At 45.3% G+C, this 26,833-nt stretch overlaps 1 protein-coding gene across 1 annotated transcript in view; it reads right to left on the bottom strand.

Moving 5' to 3' along the window:
* Positions 1 to 26,833, bottom strand: part of EIF4EBP2 (eukaryotic translation initiation factor 4E binding protein 2) — a 74,467-nt gene that overhangs the window by 13,217 nt on the left and 34,417 nt on the right. The window contains exon 2 of the mRNA XM_082266855.1: positions 4,935 to 5,111. Coding sequence (XP_082122981.1) covers positions 4,935 to 5,111 — 177 coding nt within the window. The remainder of the gene's footprint in view (positions 1 to 4,934; positions 5,112 to 26,833) is intronic.

Genomic DNA, 26,833 nt, shown 5'->3' with positions numbered 1-26,833 from the left:
ACCCCACAACCTGCAGCAGAGTGACCCCCACCAAACTCAGCACCCCACCAGAGTAGCACCGGTCTGCACCAGGCGATAGCTCAGCTCCACGTGCTGCATCCAAGGGAAAGGGGAAAAAACCCAGGAGTCGACACCAGGGGAAAAGGAGCTCCCACAGCCAATCGCCACCAAGAGGTTCCACTGTCATGGCTGCCACTCTACCAGTACGCCGGACCAACCAAATATGGCCGGCAGACTACACAAACATGGCCGCTGGCTATTCGAAAAACACCTAGGCCCCAAAGTAGTGGCGCCGGCTATGGAAAGATGGCCGCCGCATGTGGCTCCCAGGGACTCAAGAGGCCTGACACCAGCCAGCATGGAGAGGGGGATATGGGCACAGGACCATCATTACCAGCCGTGAAGCCCATCCACCGGTACAGTTCCATACACCATACCCTGACACTTTTCAACCCACCACGCTGACGGAACCCGCAGGTCCAACCAACCCAGTGAGGGGGCTCGCATCCTCCCCAAACCCATCCGGGGGGGGGGGCAGCTAACCACCATACCAGGAACCAAGCGGGCACCGCTCCAGTATGAACTTACCATCAAAATGGAGGGCTGTCGACCAGGAGAAACGCTACAACTTGGGCCAGGGCTCAGTCGTACCTGAGCCCTGGCCCACGACCTTGTGAGGCGTTGAACTTGCAGGTCAGCACCCATCCAGTGGGGCTTTACCACAGCCGACATAGCGCTGAGCTCTGGTCTGCGCAGGCTCGCTTACCAGACTGGGGGGTGGGGCTGGGGTGGGAACGACGACACACCGCTGGATCTAGATATCCAGCCCGTCACTCAGTTGGGCAGTTGATTGTAGATCTAACAGGGGGAGGAAAAAAAAAAAGTAGGCGAAATAATGCAGTTTTAAAAAAAGGAAACATTTTTCCAGAGATTCCAGCAGAAACTAAATCTTTACTCCCAACTAGGAAGAAAAAAAACTGAAGATCTATAGCAGAGGGGGATGTATACCACCCAGGACTGCCCACAGGTTTAGCCAAGTCTTTTCTGCCTAGTGTCCTACTCCTGTAGGGTACAATATAACCCTGTGATTCTGGATAATAGAAAGCTGTGTCCATCAACGAATGAAAGAGAAAGATTAGAGCCTGGAAAGTGATTTGTGACTTTTTTTTAAACCACACACCCCATTTCCCTTATTCTGCTGACGAGCATAAGGTTATAATTAGAATGAGAAATTGTATTGTGGAGATTGCCTGTGGAGAGAAGGGGGGTGGAGTGGATGGGTGTTGTAGTTAATAGGGCAGTTTTATTATAGGCATGGCGGACCTTAACACAAGAAGTTGAATGAATAACCCCTTCAATTGAGTCAACTTCTGTCACAAATACAGAGCTTAGGAAAATTCAGGTCCTGCAACAGTGTGGAAAGTTGCACTTTGATGTGATGAAGCTGTGAGTGGAAGAGCTTTTAACTATTGAAGCTGGTTCCTAGATTTAGGGACAACTGTCCACACTAGCAACTTTCCCTTATGAGCAATTTTTCAAAACTTTATTAGTGTTCTTAAACCCAGGAGCCTGCATTCACCATATATGGTCTCCCACAGTTCACGGAAATACAATAGTTTTAGTAAATAGAAACTGCTAAATACCTTCTCATCAGCAGTGTATAGCAGTCTTGACTGCTATCAGTACCTGATTAAAGCATGAAGGAGAAGTTTTTATTTTACTGTCCTAGGAGACTGAAGGACCCCTGACATAGACTGGACAGTGCTGGTCTGGACAGTGACAATTGGCCCGGTGCTGATCACATGCAGTCTCGCCAAGAAAAAAAAAAAAAAAAAAAAAAAAACACACTTCTAGTAATAAGCACCAAACTGAGCATGTGCAGCTTGTTCCCTAGACTCTGTGCTATCAGGAGATGTATTGAGGACAGTGGAAGGGGAGGATCAGAAAAGACAGAATCCAAGATTAATATAGATAGGAGTGAACCTGTGCACTACCAAGAGAGAAAAGGAAACGGATAACCAGGAGGAGGTAATAGGAGAATGGGGCACCAGAGACCTGCAGCCAATAATGTAGTGTCACCACATACAGTAAAATGCAATAATAAAAACGATAAAATCAGCGCAGGCACTCTAAACTTGGTGAACCATCAATATATAAAAGGTAATCACTTAATATTGTATAAAAATCACTTGATATTATATAAATATAAAATCTTTAAAGTGCTTGAAGTGCCAAAGTGATGGTGAATAAATATATGGAAATATAAAGTGCAGAGCAACGTGTAATGATCTAAAATCCGTAAACCCAAGATCAAGGGTGGGAAAGGGTTGAAGGTGATAATGGTGTGTATACCAAACGAATAATAAATTCTTCAAATAATGAGTGAAAAAGTGTGAATATCCCAAAAAAGTGCTCAAAATGGTCTAAGAAGTGAATAAATGGCTAAATGTACACAAAAAGTGTCTTACAAAGGCATAAAAGATTGGGGTTGTGAGAAAAAAAAAAAAAAATCGGTCGGAAAAATATGTTGACCAATGTGCCTTATGAAGAGTGAACTAATGTCGCTCTTTGTGATAAGGTGAAATAAATCACTAAACAGTGACAGGTGATAGTCAAAACCAGAATATAAAACCTAGTAAAAAAAGAGAAAAGATGAAAAAAAGCCCTCTGAAGGGCGAACCGCTGTCAACTCTTCAGCAAGAAAAAATTTCCAAATAGAAATGTGACGTAGTGAATAATTTCAATAAGTGAACAATGCACTAAGGTTGCTCTGACGCAAATAAATGGTCAATCAAGGATAAAAAGTCCCAATCACAAAAAATCAGTGCTAATAAGAAATCGAATAAAAATTCAAGTTCATAGCAGGTGAAATGACAAAGCAATTCCGGTGATTCCCAGTGCGACCTAATTGTGAGCTATAATTCCAAACAAATGGGTGTAATGGCCGCTCACCTCCATTAACACTCACAAGAGCATTTCAGGTATCACTTGTCAACCTGTAGACTTTAGGTGGATGTCTCCTCTGGGTACTGTATATCCCGTAATCCAAATCCTCTATATAGACATCAGGCAGGAGATGACAGCTATAAGGGCTGGTTTGAAGCACTCACATACCAGAGTGAAATCAGAAGGAAAACTCAGTGTAGTAACTTCAGACATGTTTAATCAATACCTTTGATAAAGTCAGGTGTTTTTTGTGACGCAACGCGTCGGGACGTCACTTCCGTGTCTATGGCCGAGACCGGAAGCCGGAAACTCCTGGAAGCTATTACTGTGACCGCATCAGCGGTGTTTGTTTGAAAGGCGTTTTATTATCTACCTAAATGTAAGTGTAACCTTGAATTATATTGAATAAACATGTCTGAAGTTACTACACTACGAGTTTTCCTTCCGATTTTCCTCTGGTATGTGAGTGCTTCAAACCAGCCCTTATAGCTGTCATCTCCTGCCTGATGTCTATATAGAGGATTTGGATTACGAGATATACAGTACCCAGAGGAGACATCCACCTAAAGTCTACAGGTTGACAAGTGATACCTGAAACGCTCGTGAGTGTTAATGGAGGTGAGCGGCCATTACACCCATTTGTTTGGAATTATAGCTCACTAATAGGTCGCACTGGGAATCACCGGAATTGCTTTGTCATTTCACCTGCTATGAACTTGAATTTTTATTTCATTTCTTATTAGCACTGATTTTTTGTGATTGGGACTTTTTATCCTTGATTGACCATTTATTTGCATCAGAGCAACCTTAGTGCATTGTTCACTTTATGAAATGATTCACTACGTCACATTTCTATTTGGAAATTTTATCTTGCTGAAGAGTTGACAGCGGTTCGCCCTTCAGAGGGTTTTTTTCTTCATCTTTTCTCTTTTTTTTACTAGGTTTTATATTCTGGTTTTGACTATCACCTGTGTCACTGTTTAGTGATTTATTTCACCTTATCACGAAGAGCCACATTAGTTCACTCTTCATAGGGCACATTGTTCAACATATTTTTCCGACCGATGTTTTTATATTTTTCTCTCTCAACACCAATCTTTTATGCCTATGTAAGACACTTTTTGTGTACATTTAGCCATTTATTGTAGCCATTTGAGCACTTTTTTGGGATATTCACACTTTTTCACTCATTTGAAGAATTATTCATCGTTTGGTATACACACCATTATCACCTTCAACCCTTTCCCACCCTTGATCTTGGGCTCACGGATTTTAGATCATTACACGTTGCTCTGCACTTTATATTTCCATATATTTATTCACCATCACTTTGGCACTTCAAGCACTTTAAAGATTTTATACAATATTAAGTGATTACCTTCTATATTGATGGTTCACCAAGTTTAGAGTGCCTGTGCTGATTTTATCGTTTTTATTATAGAATCAAAGATTAACCCCTTAGGCTCCTCAGTGAGTATAGCAGGCATACTGAGCGAATGGAGCATGGGGGTGCAGTTTTGAGACTGCAAGCACTCTGGTTATGTAAGGGTAGCATGAGTATAGCACTTACAGTGGAACTATAATCTGAACATCACAAACCAAAAAGGCTATTTAATGCTTTAATACTTAAAGCAAACTCCTTCATCCATCCATGCTTTATTTTGCAGAGAAATCACTTTGAAAATCACCTCCTAGCATTTAAGGCTGTGGCCATCTTGAGTAAGGGCATATTTATCTAGCATTTACTTCCTGGAATTCATCTGCTCTTAGTTGAGGCATGCAAGCAGGAAAATGTTGATTTTATGGAGGGATGGTAACATCAAGAATCACCCATTAGCTACTTCAGAACCGTAGTGGCCTGATACCTCTAGAATGCAACTGTACCGTAAAACCAGTAAAGTACAAAGTCACTGGACTGTAAAATCAGGAAAAAAGAAAAAAAAAAACAAAAAACCTCACACACACACACCCCCTTCAGTACATCTTACCGATAGCAGTCTTCCTGTCATGGTTGTTCAAATTATTTGTTTCTACTTTGGGTTCTTCTACAGCAGTATTAGGGCTGGTAACTCCAGGAATATCCGGCAAGCGACGAGGAGGGGTCTGAGCCAAGGGAGAATTGCGACGGTCCAAAAGAAACTTGCGATCATAAATGATCCTGGTGCCTAAAAGAGTGATAAAAATAAGCGCATTAAACAAAATGAACAAGTCATGGTGCAACAGATCATAGTAGCCAATAGAAGGCCTTTACATTTCTCTGAAATGAAGGAATGTTCCTTAAAAAAAAAAAAAAAAAACTCACACCTGTTCTGCAATTTTGAGTGAAAGCTATCCCTAGGTACCCATGTTAAAACATTTAGTCCATAACTGACTAATATTTACACAACTCCTCCGGAGCCAGGTGACGTCAGTTCCGGTTAACCGGAACCGGAAGTAGGGTTTTACACCGCACCGGCAGTCTGCTTGCTTGTATATACTAAACTAAGTTCTTTTATTATATTAAATGCCTTTTTGAAATATTGCACCATGATGTCCTCTTTCGGATTATCCCTGCACGTGAGATACATCCCCACACTTTAAAGTTTAGTAGCGATCCGCTACCAACACACTATTACTGTGAATGAGTTGACTCCTACTGAGGGAAGAGGAAAAACTGAATTTTGTAAAATCTTACCGTAAAATTCCTTTCTCTGAGTCCTCCGACAGTCACCACCCACTCATACAGTGTTCACCAATGGGGTATTGACTTCATCTCCACAGGAGTAACTAGGCATAAGACTTGTTAAAAAACAAAGCATCTACATAGACACACCCATGGGGGCTGTCCCACTGGTCCAATACCCCCCCCTGCTGTCAGCCATCCCAACTCAGTTTGGTAGCAAGCAGTTAAGTGTATAAGAACCCCAATATAGGGGCAGGGGCGGCGACTGTCGGAGGACTCAGAGAAAGGAATTTTACGGTAAGATTTTACAAAAATTCAGTTTTCTCCTACGTCCTCCGACAGTCGCCGCCCACTCATACAGTCTTCACCAATGGGGATGTCCCAAAGCAGTGTAGACATGAGGGGTGGGAAAACTCAACCGTCAGAAAAGGCAAAGCAGTACCCACATCAGAGAAAGGAACCTTACATGAACAGAAAGGTAACCCTCTGGGTAACAAAAAAGGCTCAACAGGAGCAACAACCCAGGAAAGCAAATAACCAAGGGGGTGAACCACACCAACAGCCAGGGACCCGAAATAAAACCAGGGTTCCCTTACGGCACTGCCGCACAGAGAAATTTGCAGCCAAAAGAGGGCATCTGCCGATGCCAGAACATCAATTTTGTAAAATTTTGAAAAGGTGTGCACCGACGACTAAGTCGCAGCCTTACACACCTGGGCCACCGAAGCCTGATGCCGGAGAGCCCAGGACGTACTCACTGCTCTGGTAGAGTGCGCCTTGACAGGGAAGGGCGGAACCCGTTCCTTCAACAAATAGGCCTGAACAATTGTCTGTCTGATCCATTTTGAAATGGTCGCTGCAGACGCAGCCATACCCTTCCGAGGTCCCTCAGGAAGGACAAAGAGAATCCGATTTTCTAAAGGATTCAGTCGACAGGTAAAGCCTAATCGCACTGACAACATCAAAGGAATGCAAAACAACCTCCTTAGGATGCTTAGGCTTCGCACAGAGCGAAGGCAAAACGATGTCCTCATTAAGGTGAAAATCCTCATTAAGGTGAAAATCAGACACCACCTTTGGAAGAAAGGACGGGTTAGGTCGCAAGACCACCTTATCCCTATGAACCACCAGGTAAGGGGAGTGGCAAGACAAAGCCGCCAACTCCGACACTCTGCGAGCAGAAGTGATCGCCACAAGAAAGGCAACCTTCTTTGACAGCGAAGGCAACTAGATTTCCCTGATGTTTTCAAACTGGGAACGTTGTAACACGGACAGAACCAAGTTCAAGTCCCATGGAGGTAAGGGCTCCCTTCGGAGGAGGACCCAAGTGACGCACACCTTGAATGAAGGTGCGAACCAAAGAATTAGACGCCACTGGGCGCTGGAAAAGGACAGCCAGTGCAGATACTTGGCCCTTAATCGTGGCCAGCGCAAAGCGCTGGTCCACACCAGATTCAAGGAAAGCCAGCACTCTCGCCACCGAGTATGAACCAGGAGAGAAGCCCCTGGACTCACACCAGGAAAAATAAACTTTCCATGTACGCTAATAAATCTTACCAGATTATGCTTTTCTAGCCTTAATTAAGGTAGGAATGACCTCTGAGGAGAGACCCCTGTCCCTCAGGACCTGGCTTTCAACAGCCATGCCCTTAAAGGCAGCGACTAAAGCAGGATGGAAGATTGGTCCCTGAGACAGTAGATCTTCTCGCATTGGCAGCTGCTATGGAGGCTCGACGGCTAGGTGAACAATGTCCGCGTACCAGGACCGGCGTGGCCAGTCCGGCGCCACCAGAATCACCAATGTTGGTTCCGAGGCCAACCTGCGAAGGAACCTGAACAACTGAATCGGAGGAAAGGCATACATCAGATGATACTGATGCCAAGGCACTACCAAACGCATCCGAGGCGTCTGCCAGAGGATCGCGCGTTCTTGCCATGAACCTTTCCACCTTGTGGTTTAGCCGAGACGCGAACAGATCCACATCCGGGGATCCCCATTTCGCACGCAGCATTCGAAACACCTCGGGTGCAGGGACCATTCCCCCTGGTCTAGGGTCTGGCGGCTCAGGTAATCGGCCTGCCAATTCTCTACACCTGGAATGTGAACTGCCGATATTGCCAGGACATGAGCCTCGGCCAAACACTGAATACTGGTCACTTCTTGGGCCGCCCGGGCACTCTTGGTGCCCCCTTGGTGACTGATGTAGGCCACCGCAGTGGCATAGTCCGTCTGCACCCGTACAGGGCGGCCCTGAAGACGGTCTGACCAATGGAGTAGGCACAGCCTGATCGCTCTCAATTCCAATATGTTTATGGGGAGGGAGGATTCCTCCACCGACCAAGTGCCCTGGGCAGACAGGTTGCCCAGGACTCCACCCCAGCCCGACAGGCTGGCATCCGTGGTAAGCACTGTCCACAGCAACGGCCTGAAGGATTTCCCGTCCGCCACCACCAGGGACTGAAGCCACCACAGAAGATCCACTCTGGTTTGGTGACACAGACACACTCAGATCCAAGGACTGCGGAAGTCTGTCCCATTTGTTCAGGATCTCTGCTTGGAGAGACCTTGTGTGAAACTGTGCCAACGGTATCGCCTCGAAGGCTGACACCATGAACCCCAGGGCCCGCATACAGGTCCTGAGTGACGAGGATTCGTTGTCCCGGAGGGCTCTGACCTCGTTCTGTAGGGTCCGGAGCTTGTCCTCCGGCAGAAACACCTTCGCTTGAGCAGAGTCCAGAACCATCCCCAAATATGGGAGACGAACCGAAGGAGACAAGGTCGACTTCTGCACGTTGATGGTCCACCCGAACTCCTGAAGCGTCTGTACCGTAGTGGAAAGATCGCGCAGCAGGCTCTGGCTGGCACTCGATCTTAACAGGAGATCATCCAGATAGCCCAAGACCGCAATGCCCTGAGCCCGCAACAGGCCCAGAACTGGAGTCAGCACTTTGGTAAACACCCTTGGAGCCGAAGCAAGACCGAAAGGCAACGCCACAAACTGATAGTGTTTCTCCACGATAGTTAATCAGAGGTACCTCTGATGACCCTCGAAAATGGGGATGTGTAGATACGCATCCTTTAGGTCGATAGAGGCCAGGAACTCGCCTGGACTCAGGGAGGCCACCACCGAACAAAGCGATTCCATGCGAATCCGAATGCGTACAAAGCGGTTCAGAGCTTTTAAGTCTAGAATCGGACGCACCTTGCCCTCCTTTCTGGGCACGGTAAACAGATTTGAGGAAAACCCCCGAAATCTGTCCCGATGAGGCACCGGGACGACCACCCCCTGGGCGAGGAGATCTTGCACCGCCTGATGCAGGTCCTGTAACCACCCTGGGGTCAAATGAAGATTTGAGGGAAAGAATCTGTCCGCCGGCCGCAAAAGGAATTCGATCTTGTAACCCGATCTAATGATTTCCTGAACCCATCTGTCCGGAATTCGGAGCAGCCAAGGTTGGAGGAAACCGCGCAAACGTCTTCCCACCCCTGAAACAGGTGAGGGCGTCCCATCAGGGAGAGCCGGACTGGGCCGCCGAAACAGCCTGGCCGGATTTTGGCTTGCCCGCCCAGGCTTTCTCTGGCCACCCTGGCACTTGAAGGGTTTCCCCTTGTTCTGTGCCTTGAAGGCACGAAAGGACCCCTGATTTGGTTTAAAGGAAGGGCCCCGCTTACCGCGGAAAATCTTGCCTTTAGGATTCTGGGGCAGCAGAGTGTTCTTGCCCCCAGTGACCCCTTTAACCAATTCATCCAGGGATTCCCCAAACAGGCGAGACCCCGCATAGGGGATGTCAGCCACAGTTTTTCTCGAAGTCTGGTCAGCCGACCAGCTCTTTAACCATATCAGGCGACGGTTAATCACAGCGACACTGGACAGGCGTGCAGCTAATGGGGCCTCATTCAAGGCCGCATCACACAAATACATGACTCCTTGATGGATCTGGTCCACCATCGCCACAGTAGTAGGAGGAGCGGAATCAGCCACGAGGGTGCGTCTTAGCATCCTGGTCCAGTCCGCCATGACAAAGGCGAAAAAAAATGGATTTTTGTGAAATCTTACCGTAAAATCCTTTTCTCTTAAGCTCATTGACAGACTTAGTCCTCGTTGATTAACAACAACTCGGGTTATACTGCCCTCTACAGGAGTAGGACTAGACAGGAAAGAAAACGTTCTGGCCACACCCTAGGGGCAGTCCCAGAGGGTATATCCTCTCACTTCCTGCTACAGCAAATCAGTTATGTCACAAGCAGTGTTTAGAGAATTTAACCTAACCCAACTCAAAAACAGAGGGGCGGGTACTACGTCTGTCAATGAGCTTAAGAGAAAAGGATTTTACGGTAAGATTTTACAAAAATCCATTTTTCTCTGTCGCTCATTGACAAACGTAGTCCTCGTTGATTAACAACAACTCGGGACGTCCCAAAGCAGTACCACAAATGAGGGGTGGGATAACAGAAATCAAAATCCAGAAGGCCCAACCGGAGCCAACCAGAAGCATCAAGGACTCATCGAGCAAAAAGATGAGACCTAAGTGAAAAACCCAACAAACCCTTGAGGTAGACCAACAGTCTCCTCAGATTGCGGCCTGCAGAACCTTGCGGCCAAAAGAGGCATCTGACGATGCCATCACATCAACTTTATAAAATGATGTAAAGGTATGAACCGACGATCAAGTCATCGCCTTGAAAACCTGGATCGCTGACGCCTGATGGCGGAAGACCCAGGAAACACTAGGCGCCCGAGTAGAGTGCGCCTTAACAGGGAACGGAGGATTCCGACCCTTAATAGAATAAGCCTGTACCACCGTCTGACTGGTCCATCTAGAGATGGTCGCGGCAGACACAGGCAACCCCCTTCTAGGGCTATCCGTGATCACAAAAAGTGAGTCCGTCCTACGAAACAAGTTCGTAGTAGTCAAGTGTACCCTGATTGTCTGAACCCCATCCAAGGAGTGTAATGCAAACTCCCAAGGATGGCTAGTCTTAGGACACGGGGAAGGTAAAACAATATTTTTATTCAGATGAAAACTCTGAAAACCACTTTAGGAAGGAAGGATGGATTCGGAAGAAGAACTACCTTATCCCTATGAACCACCAGATATGGGGAACGACAAGATAATGCGGCCAGTTCTGACACCCTGCGTGCAGAAGTAATGGCCACCAAGAAGGCCACCTTCTGGGATAATGTAAGCAAGGGAATCTCCCTAATATCTTCAAAGAGAAGTTTCTGAAGAACCGACAACACTAAACTAAGATCCCAGGCGGTAAGGGTGCACGCACTGGCAGAGCCAGATGTCGCACCCCCTGGATGAAATTCCGCACCAAGGAATGATTAGCCAAAGGTTTCTGAAAGAAGATTGCTAACGCTGAAACCGGACCCTTGATAGTGCTCAAGGACAGTTTCTGCTCAACCCCTTGTTGCAGAAAGACCAAGATACGGGTCACCGAATAGGTATGTGGGGGAAATCCAAGAGATTCACACCACGCAATATAAGACTTCCATGTGCTGGAAGTTGCTTTCCTTGCTTTAACTAGAGGTAGGAATAACTGAAGCTGACACTCCCTTGTCCTTCAGTACCTGAGTCTCAATGGCCAGGCCATTAAGCCAGCGATTGTAAAGCAAGATGGAAGATCGGTCCCTGAGACCGCAAATCCTCCCTGAGGGGAAGTCTCCAAGGAGCATCCGCGACTAGCCTCACCAAGTCGGCGTACCAGGCTCGACGAGGTCAGTCCGGAATTTCCAGAATAACTGGAATTCCCTCCACCTCTATCCTGCGAAGAAGTTCCCGCAGTAACTTGAGAGGATGGAAGGCATGCCGTAGCTGATACTGCCCCCAGAAACAGCGTTTCTGCTGCGTCCGCTAGAGGATCGCGGGTGCGAGCTACAAACCTCCGCACCTTCCTGTTGAGCCAAGGTGCCAACAGATCCACATCCGGGGTGCCCCAATGAAGGGACAGCTAGTGAAATACCTCTGGATGAAGAGGCCTTACCCCTTGATCCAGAATCTGACGGCTGAAATAATCTGCCTGCCGATTTCCCACCCCCGGAGTGAACACTGCGGGGAGATCCGGAACAAACCGTTCCGTCCAACGAAAGATGCTAGTCGTTTCGATGGCCACCAGGACACTCTAAGTGCCCCTTTCTTGACATAAGTCACGACCGTGGCATTGTGCGATTGGATCCGAATCGGGCTGCTCGGTCCAGAAAATCAGACAAAATCTGATCGCTCTCAGTTCCGATACCCTTATTGGTAACCTGGATACTATCGGAAGGAATGACTTCCCCTGGTTGAGCATCGGAGACTCCTTGGTCTGCTCGCTCAACCGGATCCGATTGTCCAGGGAATCGGAATTCTGATGCGATAGAAAAGAATCTCCTTCAGGAGAATTCGGGTATGAGACTGGGTATACGGTACTGCCTCTAAGAAGGCCACCATCAGTCCCAGCCAATAGACGGACAGCAACATCCGAATCGTTGACTGAACCTTTTGGAGTTTCTCCGCAAGGAGAAACCCTCTTGCCCAGGATGTATCCTTACTCCTAACTAGACAGAAAAAAACTGATTTGCTGTAGCAGGAAGTGAGAGGATATACCCTCTGGGACTGCCCCTAGGGTGTGGCCAGAACGTTTTCTTTCCTGTCTAGTCCTACTCCTGTAGAGGGCAGTATAACCTGAGTTGTTATTAATCAACGAGGACTACGTCTGTCAATGAGCGACAGAGAAATGGGCTTTAGCAGGGAACCCGCCACCATGTAGGCATGGCGGGCAAGGGATTCCATTCTCCTATCCGTAGGATCCCTAAACACCGGAGAATCTTCGGTGGGTACTAGAGTGGCCTTGTTCAATCTGGCCACAGTGTGATCCACCTGAGGGGCCACACACCAGCGCAAATCCGTAGGAGACGCAAAAGGGATAAAGGAGTTGAAACCTTTTTGGCACCACAAAGGTGCGTTTTAAATGATGCCATTGATCATTCACAGTAGCGTGAAACTCAGCGGGGCAAGGCAACACATGTGCCGCCTTGCGGGTCCTGTGTATGCCAAAAGAGGACACAATGCCTGGAGGATTGGGCTCATCCTCTAAATGTGTTTCTTTAATGGCAACAATCAGCGCATCCATAGCTGCGCGGTCCTCGGCCGTCCCAGGGGGGGAATCATCCACCCCTGCAACCTTCGCCTCCCCCTTAGACTGAGAAGAGCGAGACCCCTCAAGGGGTACGGCACCTATGGCAACCATATCAGATTCAGAATCAGCAGACAAGAACAAACGAGGCCTTTTCCTGGCAGCACGTTCAGACATCAGAATCTCCACTTTGGACACCAAAGTCGCCACTGCAGCAGACAAAGTAGACAGAGCAGAGAATTCAGAGGAACCTGAATCCCCCACCAGGGCTGTGGGAAATTTGCTTTTGCTGTTCTGAGAATCCATGTTAAAAACAATTTTTTTTTTATATATGGTACTGGCCCTTTAAGCGTGCCGCGGACCCCCGCAGCAAACCGCTACAATGACTGTGAAAACACAGGCCCTCAATCAGGATAACTGATAGCCAGAAGGATTGCACAAGTAAAAAGACAGCAGACAGACCCCCACAAGTGTTACCACCGCAGCCGAACGCTCCAGAGTAAAAAGGAGGAAGGGATGTCACCGCAGGAGGCTGAACTGAGGCTTCAGGCTAAGGAAAAATGGTTGCCAATAGAAAGTAATGGGAGGCTTCAGTAAAATGGCCACCGACGTGCTCGGAATGAACGTTTGCCACACAAGATGGCGCCGCAAGGAGCCAAAATACACCACATACAATGCTGTATAAGCGCCCATAGTGAAGCCAGACATGCTGCCCACACCTAAATGGCGGACCGGCGGTTTTTAACCCCGCAGCGGTCGCCACACGTGTCTGTACCTCCAAAAAGCACCCTAAAGTGACACAGGAGAGGGACCCCCACAAACCCACACAGCGCACAGGCTGTGAGAGAAAACCCCCGCAGGGACCGGGATCAGGGAGCCCAAAAACGCACAGACTTGAGGGGATAACACAGACACAGGACTGCCAGCCCCAGACAGAGGCCCCACACAGAATGTACTTAACTGTACCCGATAGCGTGGGGTGCCTCATCAACGGGAAACCGCCCACCCTCAGATGGCAGGGGTGCCGTCAGGCAAAAAAAAAAAAAAACGCAGGACGCTAACAGTGCACGGAGAACCGTGGAAGAGACGTCCAGGCGAGGTAGCCACCTCACCGGCTGCATCCCTGAGGACAGGGATGGGTCGTTTTACGAGGCCAGGGCGAACACTTAGCCCGCTAAACGCTCAATGGCAGGCTGAGATTCCATCAGGCCCTCTGTCCTGGAAAACCAGGACGACCAGTCCCGACTCCCAGCTCCGCAAACGCCGTCTTCATCCGAAGATCCGACTAATGCTGACAAAATAAACAGCTAGTAGTGCAAAGAAAAAAACACATTTGCAGTAAATAAAATCATAAAATAGAAGGCGGCGGCTGAGACTGAAGCCCCAGCAAAGGGAAGCCTATCTTACTCCTTAACTAGGCAGAAGACAAACTGAGTTGGAATGGCTGATAGCAGGGGGGGTATTGGACCAGTGGGACAGCCCCCATGGGTGTGTCTATGTAGATGCTTTGTTTTTTAACAAGTCTTATGCCTAGTTAATCCTGTGGAGATTAAGTCAATACCCCATTGGTGAAGACTATGAGTGGGCGGTGACTTTCGGAGGACGTAAGAGAAAGAGGCATTTTATCCTTTCTACCAGTCCAGTATCTACCCCAGTTTAAGAGAGGTCTGTGTTACACCCCAGGATTATTTAAAATCGCTCATATGAGTGTGCATGGAGGTGAGCAGCAATTTGTTTTAGCTCGCTGGAGTGACACGTCCCTACAGACAACACTTGTATGAATCACATTAATCACCTATTCATTTGTGAAATCATCACCTTAGTCACTTATTATTGGAATCACTTTCTGTGCACTATTCATCTTCTTTTGGACATTGATATATATTTTGTGCACCAACTTTTTTTCATTATTACCCCTTGGTTTTTGATGGACACATTTGCATTTCTGCCTATCATTCACTGTGTAATTTTGTAGCAGGGATCAGCTGCTCTGACATTATTTGTGTTTTTTACTTTGAGTACATGCACTGAGTTTTCCTGCAAGTCTTTTGTTAGTGTGTGCACTTCACATTTATTGGATTATTTGTTTTGTCATATATTGATAGTGCCATCCATCTATTTTTGTGAATTAGCGCCGATTTCTTCATACGGTGGTGACACCGAATAGAATTGGCAGCTTTATCTTTATTATTCTATTCTTCACTACTTGGCACCATTTTTTTTGTTTTCACCACAGTCTAGACTCCTCAGGTAGCGCATTGGTCCTCTTTACTCCATTTCCAGGCATCTCCCGATTGCAACCAGACACCCGCTGAGAGAGAAGAACGGTCAGCTGTTGTAAACACAGCTGACCGTTCTTCTTCCTGCAATGATCATAGAGCCCATGTGAGCCTTCGATATAGGATCACATGTCTCTATGGTCATTTCAGAAGCCCTGCCCCCCTCCCCCCCCCACCGTTAGAATCACTCCCCTAGGCTCACATTTAACCCCTTGGCCACCCATAATGTTAACCCCTTCCCTGCCAGTGTCATTACAGTAACAGTGCATATTTTTAGCACTGATTACTATAGTAATGTCACTGGTCCCCCCAAAAGTGTAAAAAATGTCAGTTAGGGATCCGAACTGTCCGCTGCAATGTCGCAGTCCCACTAAAAATAGCAGATCGCCGCCATTACTAGTAAAAAAAAAAATTGAAAATTAAAATGTTTTACCTTAGTTAGAAGATGCGATAACTTTTGCGCAAACCAATCAAAATACGCTTATTGCGTTTTTTTTTTACCAAAAATATATAGCAGAAAACAAATTGGCCTAAAATGTTAAAAAAAAAAAAAAAAGTAGATTTTTTTTAGTTTTTTTTTTTTAAGATTGTCATAGAATGTGAAAAAAAAGTTTCTTCTTCAAAATGGTCGCTCCTTTGTTGTGTATAGCGCAAAAATCGCACAGGTGAGCAAATGCCTCCAAAAGAGGGGGAAAAAAAAGGGCAAAATTTTATTTGGGTGCAGCGTCGCACGACCACGCAATTGTCCGTTAAAGTAACAGTGCCGAATCACAAAATAGGGCCTAGTCATTAATGGGGCAAATTCTTCCGGTCTTTAAGTGGTTAAGTACATCAGACCTCACTGCTTGCTTTCACAATCCTTTTTTGCTCTACAAATGATAAGAGGCCAGCCCAGGCAGAGAATAAAAATTATAGCTAAGAAATCTAAGATCAGCAGTTTTTGAAACACCTAGCACTGCACAAACAGTTCACTGTAGAGGCCTAAAAATGAATGAGAATATATATCACACACTATATTTTACACACATACACTGCTAAAAAAAATGAAAGTAATACTTTTTAATCAAAGTAAAGCATCAAGTCAATTAAACTCCTGGGATATTGATCTGGTCATTTAGGTAGTGGAGGGGATTGTTAATTTAATGCCAAAGCAGCTGAAACTGATTAACAGATGCACTAGATGGGCAACAAAGACATTTTCCAAAACAGGTATGGTTTTACAGGTGGAGGCCACCGACTTTCTACTCTTTTGCCTGTTTCAGTGGTTTTTCGTTTGGCTAGGGTCATTGTCACTACTGACAACATAAGGCAATACCTGGACCCCATAGAGTCCAACTCCTTCAGAATGGCCCATCAATTACTGCCATTGCCAGGTGGATTGCTGTGTCTCCCAGCACAGTCAAGAGCATGTAGGAGATTCCAGGAGACAGGCAGTTACTTCAGGAGAGCTGGACAGGGCTGTAGAAGGTCCATAACCCATCAACAGGACTGGTATCTGCTCCTTTGTGCAAAGAGGAACAGGATGAGCACTGCCAAAGCCCTACAAAATGACCTCCAGCAGGCCACTGGTGTGAATGTTTCTGATTGTTTGGTCAGAGACAGACTTCATGAGGTTGGCCTGAGGGCCCGACTTCCTCTAGTGGGCCCTGTGCTCACTCCCAGGCACCGTGGAGTTGACTGGCATTTGCCACTGAACACCAGGATTGGCAGGTCCGCCACTGGCGCCCTGTGCTTTTCACAGAAGAGAGCATGTTCACCCTGAGCATGTGAGACGTGAAAGGGTCTGGAGAAGCCGTGGCGAATGTTGTTGCCTGCAACAACGTTCAGCATGACTGGTCTGGTTGTGGAGGCATATCCATGGAGGGACACAGAACTCTACAGGTTAGACAATGGCACCCTGACTGCTGATAGGCATCAGGATGAAATCCTTGGACCTATGGGTGAGACCATATGCTGGTACATGACAATGCCCGTCCTCATGTGGTGAGAGTATGCAGTCAGCTCCTGGAGGATGAAGGAACTGATACCATTGAATGGCCCCCATTCTTGCCGGACCCAAGTCAAATGGAAAGCCTCTGGTACATTATATTTTGGTCCGACACCACCAGGTTGCATCTCAGTGATACCCTGGTCCAGATCAGGAAACACCCCAGGATACTATCTGTCATCTCATTAGGAGCATGCCCCGACTTGTCAGGCATGCATACAAGCACATGGGGGCCATACAAACTACTGAGTACCACTGAGTTGCGGCAATTAAATTTCAGCAAAATGGACTAACCTGCTGTATCATTTTTTCACTTTGATTTTCAGGGGGTCTGAATTCAGCCCTCTGTAGGTTGATCATTTTCATTTCCAACAATGTGGAATCCTTTCTTTCCTAACACATTACATTATATACACACATACAGACAGTGCCTTACAAAAGCATCACCCCCTTGGTATTTTTTGTGTTTTGTTGCCTCACAACCTGGAATTAACATGGATTGAGGATTTTGATTTTAATTTACAGAACATGCCCACAACTTTGAAGATTTTTTTTTTATTGTGAAGCAAACAAAAATAGGACAAAAACAACAGAAAAAGTCAATGTGAATAACTATTCACCCCCCTAAAGTCAATACTTTGTAGAGCCACCTTTTGTGGCAATCACAGCTCCAAGTCGCTTTGGATAAGTTTTGGAGTTTGCCACATCCTACCACTGGGATTTTTGCCCATTCCTCCTTGCAAAACTGCTCCAGCTCCTTCAAGTTGGATGGTTTGCGCTAGTGAACAGCAATATTTAAGTCTGACCACAGATTTTCTATTGGAGTTAGGTCTGGGCTTTGACCAGGCAATTCCAACACGTAAATTTACATTTTTCCCCTTATACCACTCAAGTGTTGCTTTAGCAGTGTTTGGGGTCATTGTCCTGCTGGAAGGTGAATCTCCGTCCTAGCCTCAAATCATGCACACAATGGTACAGGTTTTGCTCAAGCATATCCCTGTATTTAGCACCAGCCATCTTTCCTTCAACTCTGACCAGTTTCAAAGTCCTGGCTGCTGAAAAACATCCCCACAGCATGATGCTGCCACCACCACGTTTCACTGTGGGGATGGTGTTCTTTGGTTAATGTGATGTGTTGGGTTTGCACCAGACATAGCGTTTTCTTTGATGGCCGAAAAGTTCAATTTTAGTCTCATCAGACAAGAGAACCTTCTCCCACATGCCTTTTCCCAAACTCAAAACGTGCCATTTTGTTTTTTGCTGAAAGTAATGGCTTTCTTCTGGACACTCTGCCATAAAGCCCAACTCTATGGAGTGTATGGCTTATTTTTCTCCCATGTACAGATACTCCAGTCTCTGCTGTGGAACTCTGCAGCTCCTCCAGGGCTACCTTAGGTCTCTGTGCACCTCTGATTAATGCCCTCCTTGCCAGGTCCGGGAGTTTTGGTGGGAGGCAGCCTCTTTGGCAGGTTTGCTGTTGTGCCATGTTCTTTCCGTCATGATAGATTTTATGGTGCTCCTGGGGATCATCAAAAATTTGGATATTTTTTATAACCTAACCCTGACTTGTGAGCCATTACCTCAACGCCTAAGGTCCAGCCATCACTCCATACCTGTAGTGCTGGCTTTTGATGTGAGTTTTTTCTTTTTATCATTGTTTTTTTTATCCTATTTACACTGTACTGGCTTGTCAGTGTCGCAGAAATGTTTTACTACATTTTTATTTTCATACTACACCAGGAGCCTTTTCTTTTTATTCCAAATCTCTCATATGGCATGTTGAGCAATCTACACGGTCAGGAGGAAAACCTCGATATTTGATATAATCAGATCTCCAGGCTTTCCAAGATCATGAGTTCCATGGATGCATATCTTATTGCGGTCCTATAACCTAGACAACATTGGGCTCTGGTGAGTTTGTATTTTACCTATACGGTGGCGGATATATCTGCACGTGTGAAAATAACCGCTTATTACTGCACTGGGACACTTTAAATTGGTACCTGAATATACTTTTACTTCAAATACTTTTTTTCAGTTGAGTGTATTTTTATCCCGTCATTGGGATACTATATATATACATATATATTTTTTGTGCACTTTATTGCTTTAGCATCTTACTGTAATATTTGTATATATAACCCTGACTTGTACTTTGCAACAACATTGTCCCTACTTGTTTGGAGAGTTCCTTGGTCTTCATGGCGGTGTTTGGTTAGTAGTGCCTCTTGCTTAGGTGTTGCAGCCTCTGAGGCCTTTCAAAAAAGGTGTGTATATGTAATGACAGATGTGACAAGTTTGCACACAGGTGGACATCATTTCACCAATTATGTGACTTCTGAAGGCAATTTGTTGCACCAGTGCTTTTTACAGGCTTCATAACAAAGGTGATGAACACATGCACATATGCCAATTTTCTGTTTTCATATTTCTAAAAAATAGTTTTATGTATACATTTTTCTCATTTCACTTCACCAACAGACTATTGTGTTCTGATCCATCACATATAACTCAGATTAACAAAACATTGAACATAGGCTGTAATGTAACAGAATAGGTAAAAAGTCAAGGGGGGGGGGGGGATACTTTTGCAAGGCACTATATATATATATATATATATATATATATATATATATATATATATATATATATATATATACACACACACACACACATACACACACACATACACACATTATATATATATATATATATATATATATATATATATATATATATATACACATACATACATCCTGTGATCACATTGTCAACGGCCACTGTTACATAGTTTGTGAGGTTGAAAAAAAAAAAAGACATCAGTCCATCCACAGTTCAACCTATGATGTGCGGGTTTGCTGTTAAACGTACATTGTATACCCCTTTATGTTGTGGTCTTTAAGGTGCCCATCTAATAGTTTTTTAAAACTATCGATGCTCCCTGCTGATACTACTGCTTGTGGAAAAGAAATTCCACATCCAAGTTCAATGCTTGTAGTCTTTCCTCATAGCTGCTGTCCTCCATTCCCCAAATTATTTTTGTTGCCCTTCTCTGGACTCTCTCCAGTTCCAGCACATCCTTCCTGAGGACCGGTGCCCAGAATTGGATGGAATACTCCACATGTGGCCAGACCAGTCCTCCGTGGCCAAATTCCCTTCATGATCTTTTATGGGGCCAATGTGTTCTGGCCTCTCTTTCTTACTGTTTATATACTTAAAGAATTTCCTGGGATTTTTTTTTTTACTCTCTTCCGCTATATGTCTCGTGTTCTTTTTTTAGCCGCCTTGATTTCGCCTTTACATTTCTTATTCCACTCTTTGTAACGCTTGAATGCTGCCAATGACCCCTCAGCCTTGTATTTTTTTAAGGCCTTTTCTTTAGTATCAATATGCATTTCTATGTTGGAGTTTAGCCACCCAGGGTTTCGTTTTGTTCTTTTAAATGTATTTCCCTTTGAAATTCACTATCCAATCCCTTTGTTTAGTATGCTCTTGAAGCACTCCCATTTTTCCTCCGTGTTCTTTGTTCCCAGGGTTCTATCCCATTTGATATTGTTTAGCAAAGAGCGCAGTTTAGGGAAGATGGCCCTCTTCAGTGTCCTTATATTACCCTTGTGTTTCCTATTACTATGATTAATACTAAAACGAATTGACCTATGGTCACTGTTTCCCAAGTTGCCCCGTATTTCTGATCAGGTCTGTATTGTTGGTAATCAGTAGGTCTGGTACCGCATTGTTTGTCGGTGCGTTCACCATCTGACCCATGAAATTGTCCTGCAAAAAACATTTAGGAACTGCCGAGCCTTGGAAGAATGCACAGTTCCTTCTGCCCAGTCTATATCTGGATAATTAAAGTCCACCATTATAATTACATTTCCCATCCTTGCTGCCAATCCAATCTGTGAAAGGAGGAATGCCACCGCCTCCTCCCTTTGGTTGGGGAGCCTATAGCATACGCCTAATATTTTCCCCCATAGTGCCTTCCCTTTGAAGTTCTACCCATAGGGATTCTACCTCATCCATAACTCCATTATCATCATCCCTCATTTACCTGTACACTGTTCTTAGAATACAGACATACCCCTCCCCCCCTTTACCTTCTCTATCTCTGCAAAAAAGGGAATACCCCTGAATGGTCGCCAGCCAATCATGAGACTTGGTTTGACAGCTCTCTAATCCCCACAAAATCGAAGTCCTCCTCATACATTAGCAGCTCCAGTTCTCCCATCTTGTTGGCCAGGCTTCTAGCATTGGTATACAAACCTCGTAATTTTGAGGTGATTGGCCCTTTACCATGATCTGTGTTAAGCTAAATCTGAAGGACTAGGCAATCAAAGTGTGCATCGCAGGGGGCGTGTGTGCAGCTGCGATCCTGTGAGGACGTCCATGGGCACCCTCCCGGCATTGGAAGCCCACACTGTAGCAGTCTTTCAGCTATAGCACAGACCGCAAGCAGTTAATGTATGCATACCTGGAAAATGGTCTTCTATAAACCCTATGATGGCATCTGGCATGGTTTGACTTGGTCAAGTAAAACCAACCATATCCCTAACTGGTACAATCGTACATTATAAAAAAAAAAAAAAAAAAAAAAAAGCATAATGCTCGACGATACATTTCGCACAAAGGTGTTATATGCCAAATATATAACCAAGCTAAAAGTTTACAAGCTACATGATAATGTAAAAGATCACATTAGCCATTAACCACTTTACTACCAGTCACGTAACCTCTACGTGATCAGACTTTGAGTGGTTATACCGGGATGATGCCTCTAGCTAGAGGCATCATCCCGGTACCGTTGTTTGAAGCCGACGGTCGGCTTTCCGTCGGTAACGATCGATGCGGCTCGGGAGCCGCTCGATCGTTACCCGGGGGGGCGGGAGGGGACGCCCCCCCCCCTCCCGCGGCTTTGCTCGGGGCTACCGTCCCACCGGGAGCCCCGAGCACCCAGCCGGCACGTCCGCCGGCTGGATGGAGTCCCGATGAATGCCGGAAACGGCATCGATCGGGTCTCCGATGACGTAACCCGGAGGCGGCGTCCATGACGTCACGTCCGGGTTACTGTGCTGCAAAAGGCGGCAGATTTGAAAAACGGCTGTATGCAAAAATGCCGTTTTCGGCGTTTTGCATACAGGGAAGTGTAGTGGAGGGGTCTAGGGTCTTTTAGACCCTCGATCCCTCCATAAAGAGTACCTGTCACGACATAATGCTGTCACCAGGGATGTTTACATTGCTTGTGACAGCAATAAAAGTGATCAGATTTTTTTTTTTTTTAAAAACCTGTAATAAAGTTTAAAAAAAAAGAAAAAATAAATAGGAAAAAAAAAAAAAAAAAAAAAAAATTTAGCCGTCCCCGTCACCGTTAGCTCGCGCACAAAAAAAACGTATACGCAAGTCGAGCCGCAAATGAAATCGCTGTTCAAACCACACATGTGAGGTATCGCCGCGATCGCCAGAGCGTGGGCAATAATTAAAAAAAAAGAGCTACACTCTAACTCTAAACTGGTAACCGTTAAATAAATTTAAAGCGTCGCAGATTGAGATCTCTATTGACCGTAGTTTGTCGCCATCCCACGGGGGGGCGCAATTTTAAACCGTAACATGTTTGGTATCTATTTACTCGGCGTGACATCATCTTTCACAATATACAAAAAAAATGGGCTAACTTTACTGTTTAGTATTTTTTAAATGCAGTGAAATGTGATTTTTCAAATTTTTTCCAAAAAAATGGCGTTTTAAAGACCGCTGCGCAAATACCGCGTGACAAAAAATTTTGCAATGACCGACATTTTATTCTCCAGAGTCTTTGCTAAAAAAATATATATAATGTTTGGGGGTTCTAAGTAGTTTTCTAGGAAAAAATACTGGTTTTAACTTGTGAACAAAAAGTGTCCGAAATAGGGCTGGGGCTAAAGTGGTTAAAAAGGTCTGAAAGCATCAACGTGCAACCTACAATAAAATTCACTACCCATGTTTGGGATTTTAAACTTAAACTGTTTGAAATCTTAAAACTGTTACTAAACAAGGACCCTGCATTCACTACAGGTGCATCTCAAAAAAGTAAATTTCAGAAATTCAATTCAAGTGAAATTAATTTTATATACAGTAGATGCATTACACAGTAAATATTACAAGCATTTGTCTCAAAGTTTAATTATGGCTTACAGATAGTGAAAATCCAAAATTCAGTAGCTCATAATTAGAATACTACATAAGACCAAAAAATAAATAAATTTGAATACAGAACTGATGGCTTACTGAAAAGTACGCCCATGTACAGTATAGTATAGTATGTACTCATACATGTCGAGGCTACTTTTGCATGAATTACTGCATTAATGTGGTGTAGCATAGAGGCGATCAGCCTGTGCCACTGCTGAGATGTAATGGAAGTGAAGGTTTCTTTGATAGTGGCTTTCAGCTCATCTGCATTGTTGGGTCTCATCTTCCTCTTTAAAAAAAAAAAAAAAAAAAAAAAAAAAACAGATTCTCTATGGGGTATAGGTCAGGTGAGTTTGCTGGCCAAACAAACACAGTGATATGATCAATAAACCAGGTATTGGTATTTTGGCAGTGTGTGCAAATGCCAAGCCCTGCTGAAAAATGAAATCAGCATCTCCATAAAGCTGGTCAGCAGAGGGAAGCATGAAGTGCTGAAGAATTTCCTTGTAGAGAGCTGCACTGACTAGACTTCTAAAAACATTGTTGACAAGCACCTTTACGTATACGATTCTCCACTCCTGTCCCTTGGTGTCCCAATGCAGGGGACCTTGCACCACTGTAGTGGAGAAGAAAAAAAGGTTACAGGGATTGGTCTAGCCAGTCTGCAAAAGAAGGAGCAGTCAAATAATGGGCCATACACACTAAGATTTTATGAAGACTTTTTCCTTTAGACTTACCAAAACCATATAATATGAGGTCAAACCTAAACACTTTCAATTTGTATGCAATCTGGCAGGCCCTTGCACTACATAGAAAAGGTAAATCTGAAGGAAATCTAACCACAAAAGTTGGATAGTGTGTATCCAGCTTAAAACTTTACCCAGTCTCCCTATGAATAATGGCACTTTTCCACTGCAAGTACCGGCTCAGCTCTACTCGGCCCTGCTTGGCCCGGTTTGCTTTTCCACTGCTGGTACCGCATGGTATAGTGTCGGAACGGTTCGGTATAGGTTTGCTTTTCCACTAAAGTAGTACTAAAGTTAAGTGGGTGGGATAACAACGGGGTGGGTGGGATTCTCTGACCAATCAGTGGCTAGTAGTGACTGCATGCAAAGGACTGCGGTATATATTTTACCAGTTTGGTACCTGTTGGAACCACAATCGAGTAGGTACTGTTTTTTCAGAGCCGTACCGTACCGTTCGGTTCCATGCAGTGGAAAAGCACAAAAGCGTGCCGAACCGGTACGGTTCCATGCAGTGGAAAAGCGCCATAAATGAGCAGTCTCCCTATGAATAAATGAGCAGTTAACTATTGCAGTGCCAGCACAACCCCACTGCACGGGAGGACTTTCGTTTTTTAGAGTTCAGCTTTAAGAATACATTTGATAGCCATTGCTATTCAAATACCACCCAGCCTGAAATATGAAAGGGGCTTTGTCTACGTAAAGCTCTTGTCCCTGGTCTGGACTATATCCAGTCTCGCTTTGTTAAAGGAAACAAAACAAAATTGTGGTCAGCAACTCTGACTAGGCGCAGATTTCACACACAAAATCATGTTTTAAACAAACAGAAGTCTGGATACCTAAAAGCACATCATGACGGATCTATAAAAACTTTTTAAAATCTTTTTTTAGGAGGAGAGTTTCATGTAGCTGCACGAAAGCCAAACAAAAATTAAATACACTGGGCAAACATTGAATTTACAGTAGAAAAGGACATAATTATGCAAAGGAATACTGTAAATGTGAAAATTTGAACTTGTAAGCTTGAAAGGACTAGTTCAAAATTTTTAGGCCTCATGCATACTGGACGTTTTTACAGCTGCTATTTTGGCTTCAGGTGTTTTTTCTACATCCACTAAACTCCCCAGCATGTTATCCAATGTGCAGTTTTTGGGAGGGGTGTGTTCTGGCTGAAAAAAAAAACGTAAACAAGAACTAATGGGTTTGAAGCAGAGTTTCAGCTGTAAAAACGCCAACGCTGAAAATGCTTAAAAAAAAAAAAAAAAAATCTGAAAGGCGCAGCTATTTAGCATTTATGAGCCATAAGCTTTTGGAGGTATATACAGTGCATCCGGAAAGTATTCACAGTGCTTTACTTTTTCCATTACAACCTTATTCCAATACGGATTACATTTTCCTCAAAATTCTACAAACAATACCCCACAAAGACAACGCAAAAAAGACGTTTGTTTGAAATCTTTGCAAGTTGAAAAAAAAGAAATTAACAAACTTTGCTCAATACTTGATTGAAGCACCTTTGCCACCAATTACAGCCTCAGTTTTTGAGTACGATACTAGAAGCTTGGCACACCTATTTTTGAGCAGTTTCTCCCATTCTTTGCAGGACCTTCAACTCCATCAGTTTGGATGGGGAGCGTCAGTGCACAGCCATTTTCAGACCTCTCTGGAGATTTTCAAAATCGGTTTCAAGTTTGGGCTACTCAAGGAAATTCACAGAATTGTCCTTGTAGCCACTCCTTTGTCATCTTGGCTGCATGCTTAGGGTCATTGTCCTGTTGAAAGAAACCTTCACCCCAGTCTGAAGTCCCGAGCAGGTTCAAATTGCTGCATTCATCTTCCCCTCAATCCTGACTAGTCTCCCAGTTCCTGCCACTGAAAAACATCCCAATAGCATGATGCTGCCACCACCATGCTTCACTGTAGGGATGCTTTGGCCAGGTGATGAGCGATGCCTGGTTTCCTCCAGAAACTTGCTATTCAGGCCAAAAGAGTTCAATCTTTGTTTCATCAGATCAAAGAATCTTGTTTCTCATGGTCAGAGTCCTTCAGGTGCCTTTTGGCAAACTCCAGGTGGGCTGCCATGTGCCTTCTGTCTAGTCACTCTACCATACAGGCCTGATTTGTCAAGTGCTGCAGAGATAGCCACAGAGAAACGCTGGAGCTCTGTCAGAGTGACTATCGGGTTCTTAGTCCCCTCCCTAAGGGCCCTTCTTCCCTGATTGCTCAGAAGAGTCCTGATGGTTCTAAACTGTGCTCATTGTAACCTTAACCACTTCCCGCCCGCCCTATTACAGATTGACGGCGGGAATGTGGTTGAGTTATCCTGACCGGACGTCATATGACGGCGGCAGGATAACTCCGCTCTGGGCGCCCCCCGGGGGCGCGCAGAGCGGCGATCGGTGATGCGAGGTGTCAGTCTGACACCCTGCATCTCCGATCTCGGTAAAGAGCCTCTGACGGAGGCTCTTTACCATGTGATCAGCCGTGTCCAATCACGGCTGGTCACATAGTAAATAGGAACAGCCGTTGATCGGCTTTCCTTAGTTCGTGCCTGACAGGCACGAGTAAAGGAGCGCCGATCGGCGGCTCCCCTGACAGGGGGGGGGGTCGGCACTGGTAATCAGATCATTGATTACCAGTGCAGACCCTCGGGGGGGGGGGATGCCACTAGATCCACCAGGGATGCCCACTATGACCCCAGGGATGCCCACTATGGCCACCAGGGATGGCAATCAGGGCTCAGGGAGCCCCCCATTGCCCTCCCCATCAGTGATGCCCACCAGTGTCCTCCCTATCAGTGCTGCCCACAAGTGCCCATCACTGCCATCCTTTAGTGTCGCCCACCAGTGCCCATTATTGCCCACCAGTGCTGCCTATCAGTGCCCATTAGTGCCCATCAGTGCCTCCTGTCAGTGCCGATCAGTGCCGCCC

The sequence above is a fragment of the Pelophylax lessonae genome (assembly GCF_965119305.1).
Source record: "Pelophylax lessonae genome assembly, chromosome: 9".
NCBI lineage: Eukaryota > Metazoa > Chordata > Amphibia > Anura > Ranidae > Pelophylax > Pelophylax lessonae.
Note: the sequence above shows the minus strand (reverse complement) of the source record. Positions and strands in the feature narration are given on the sequence as shown.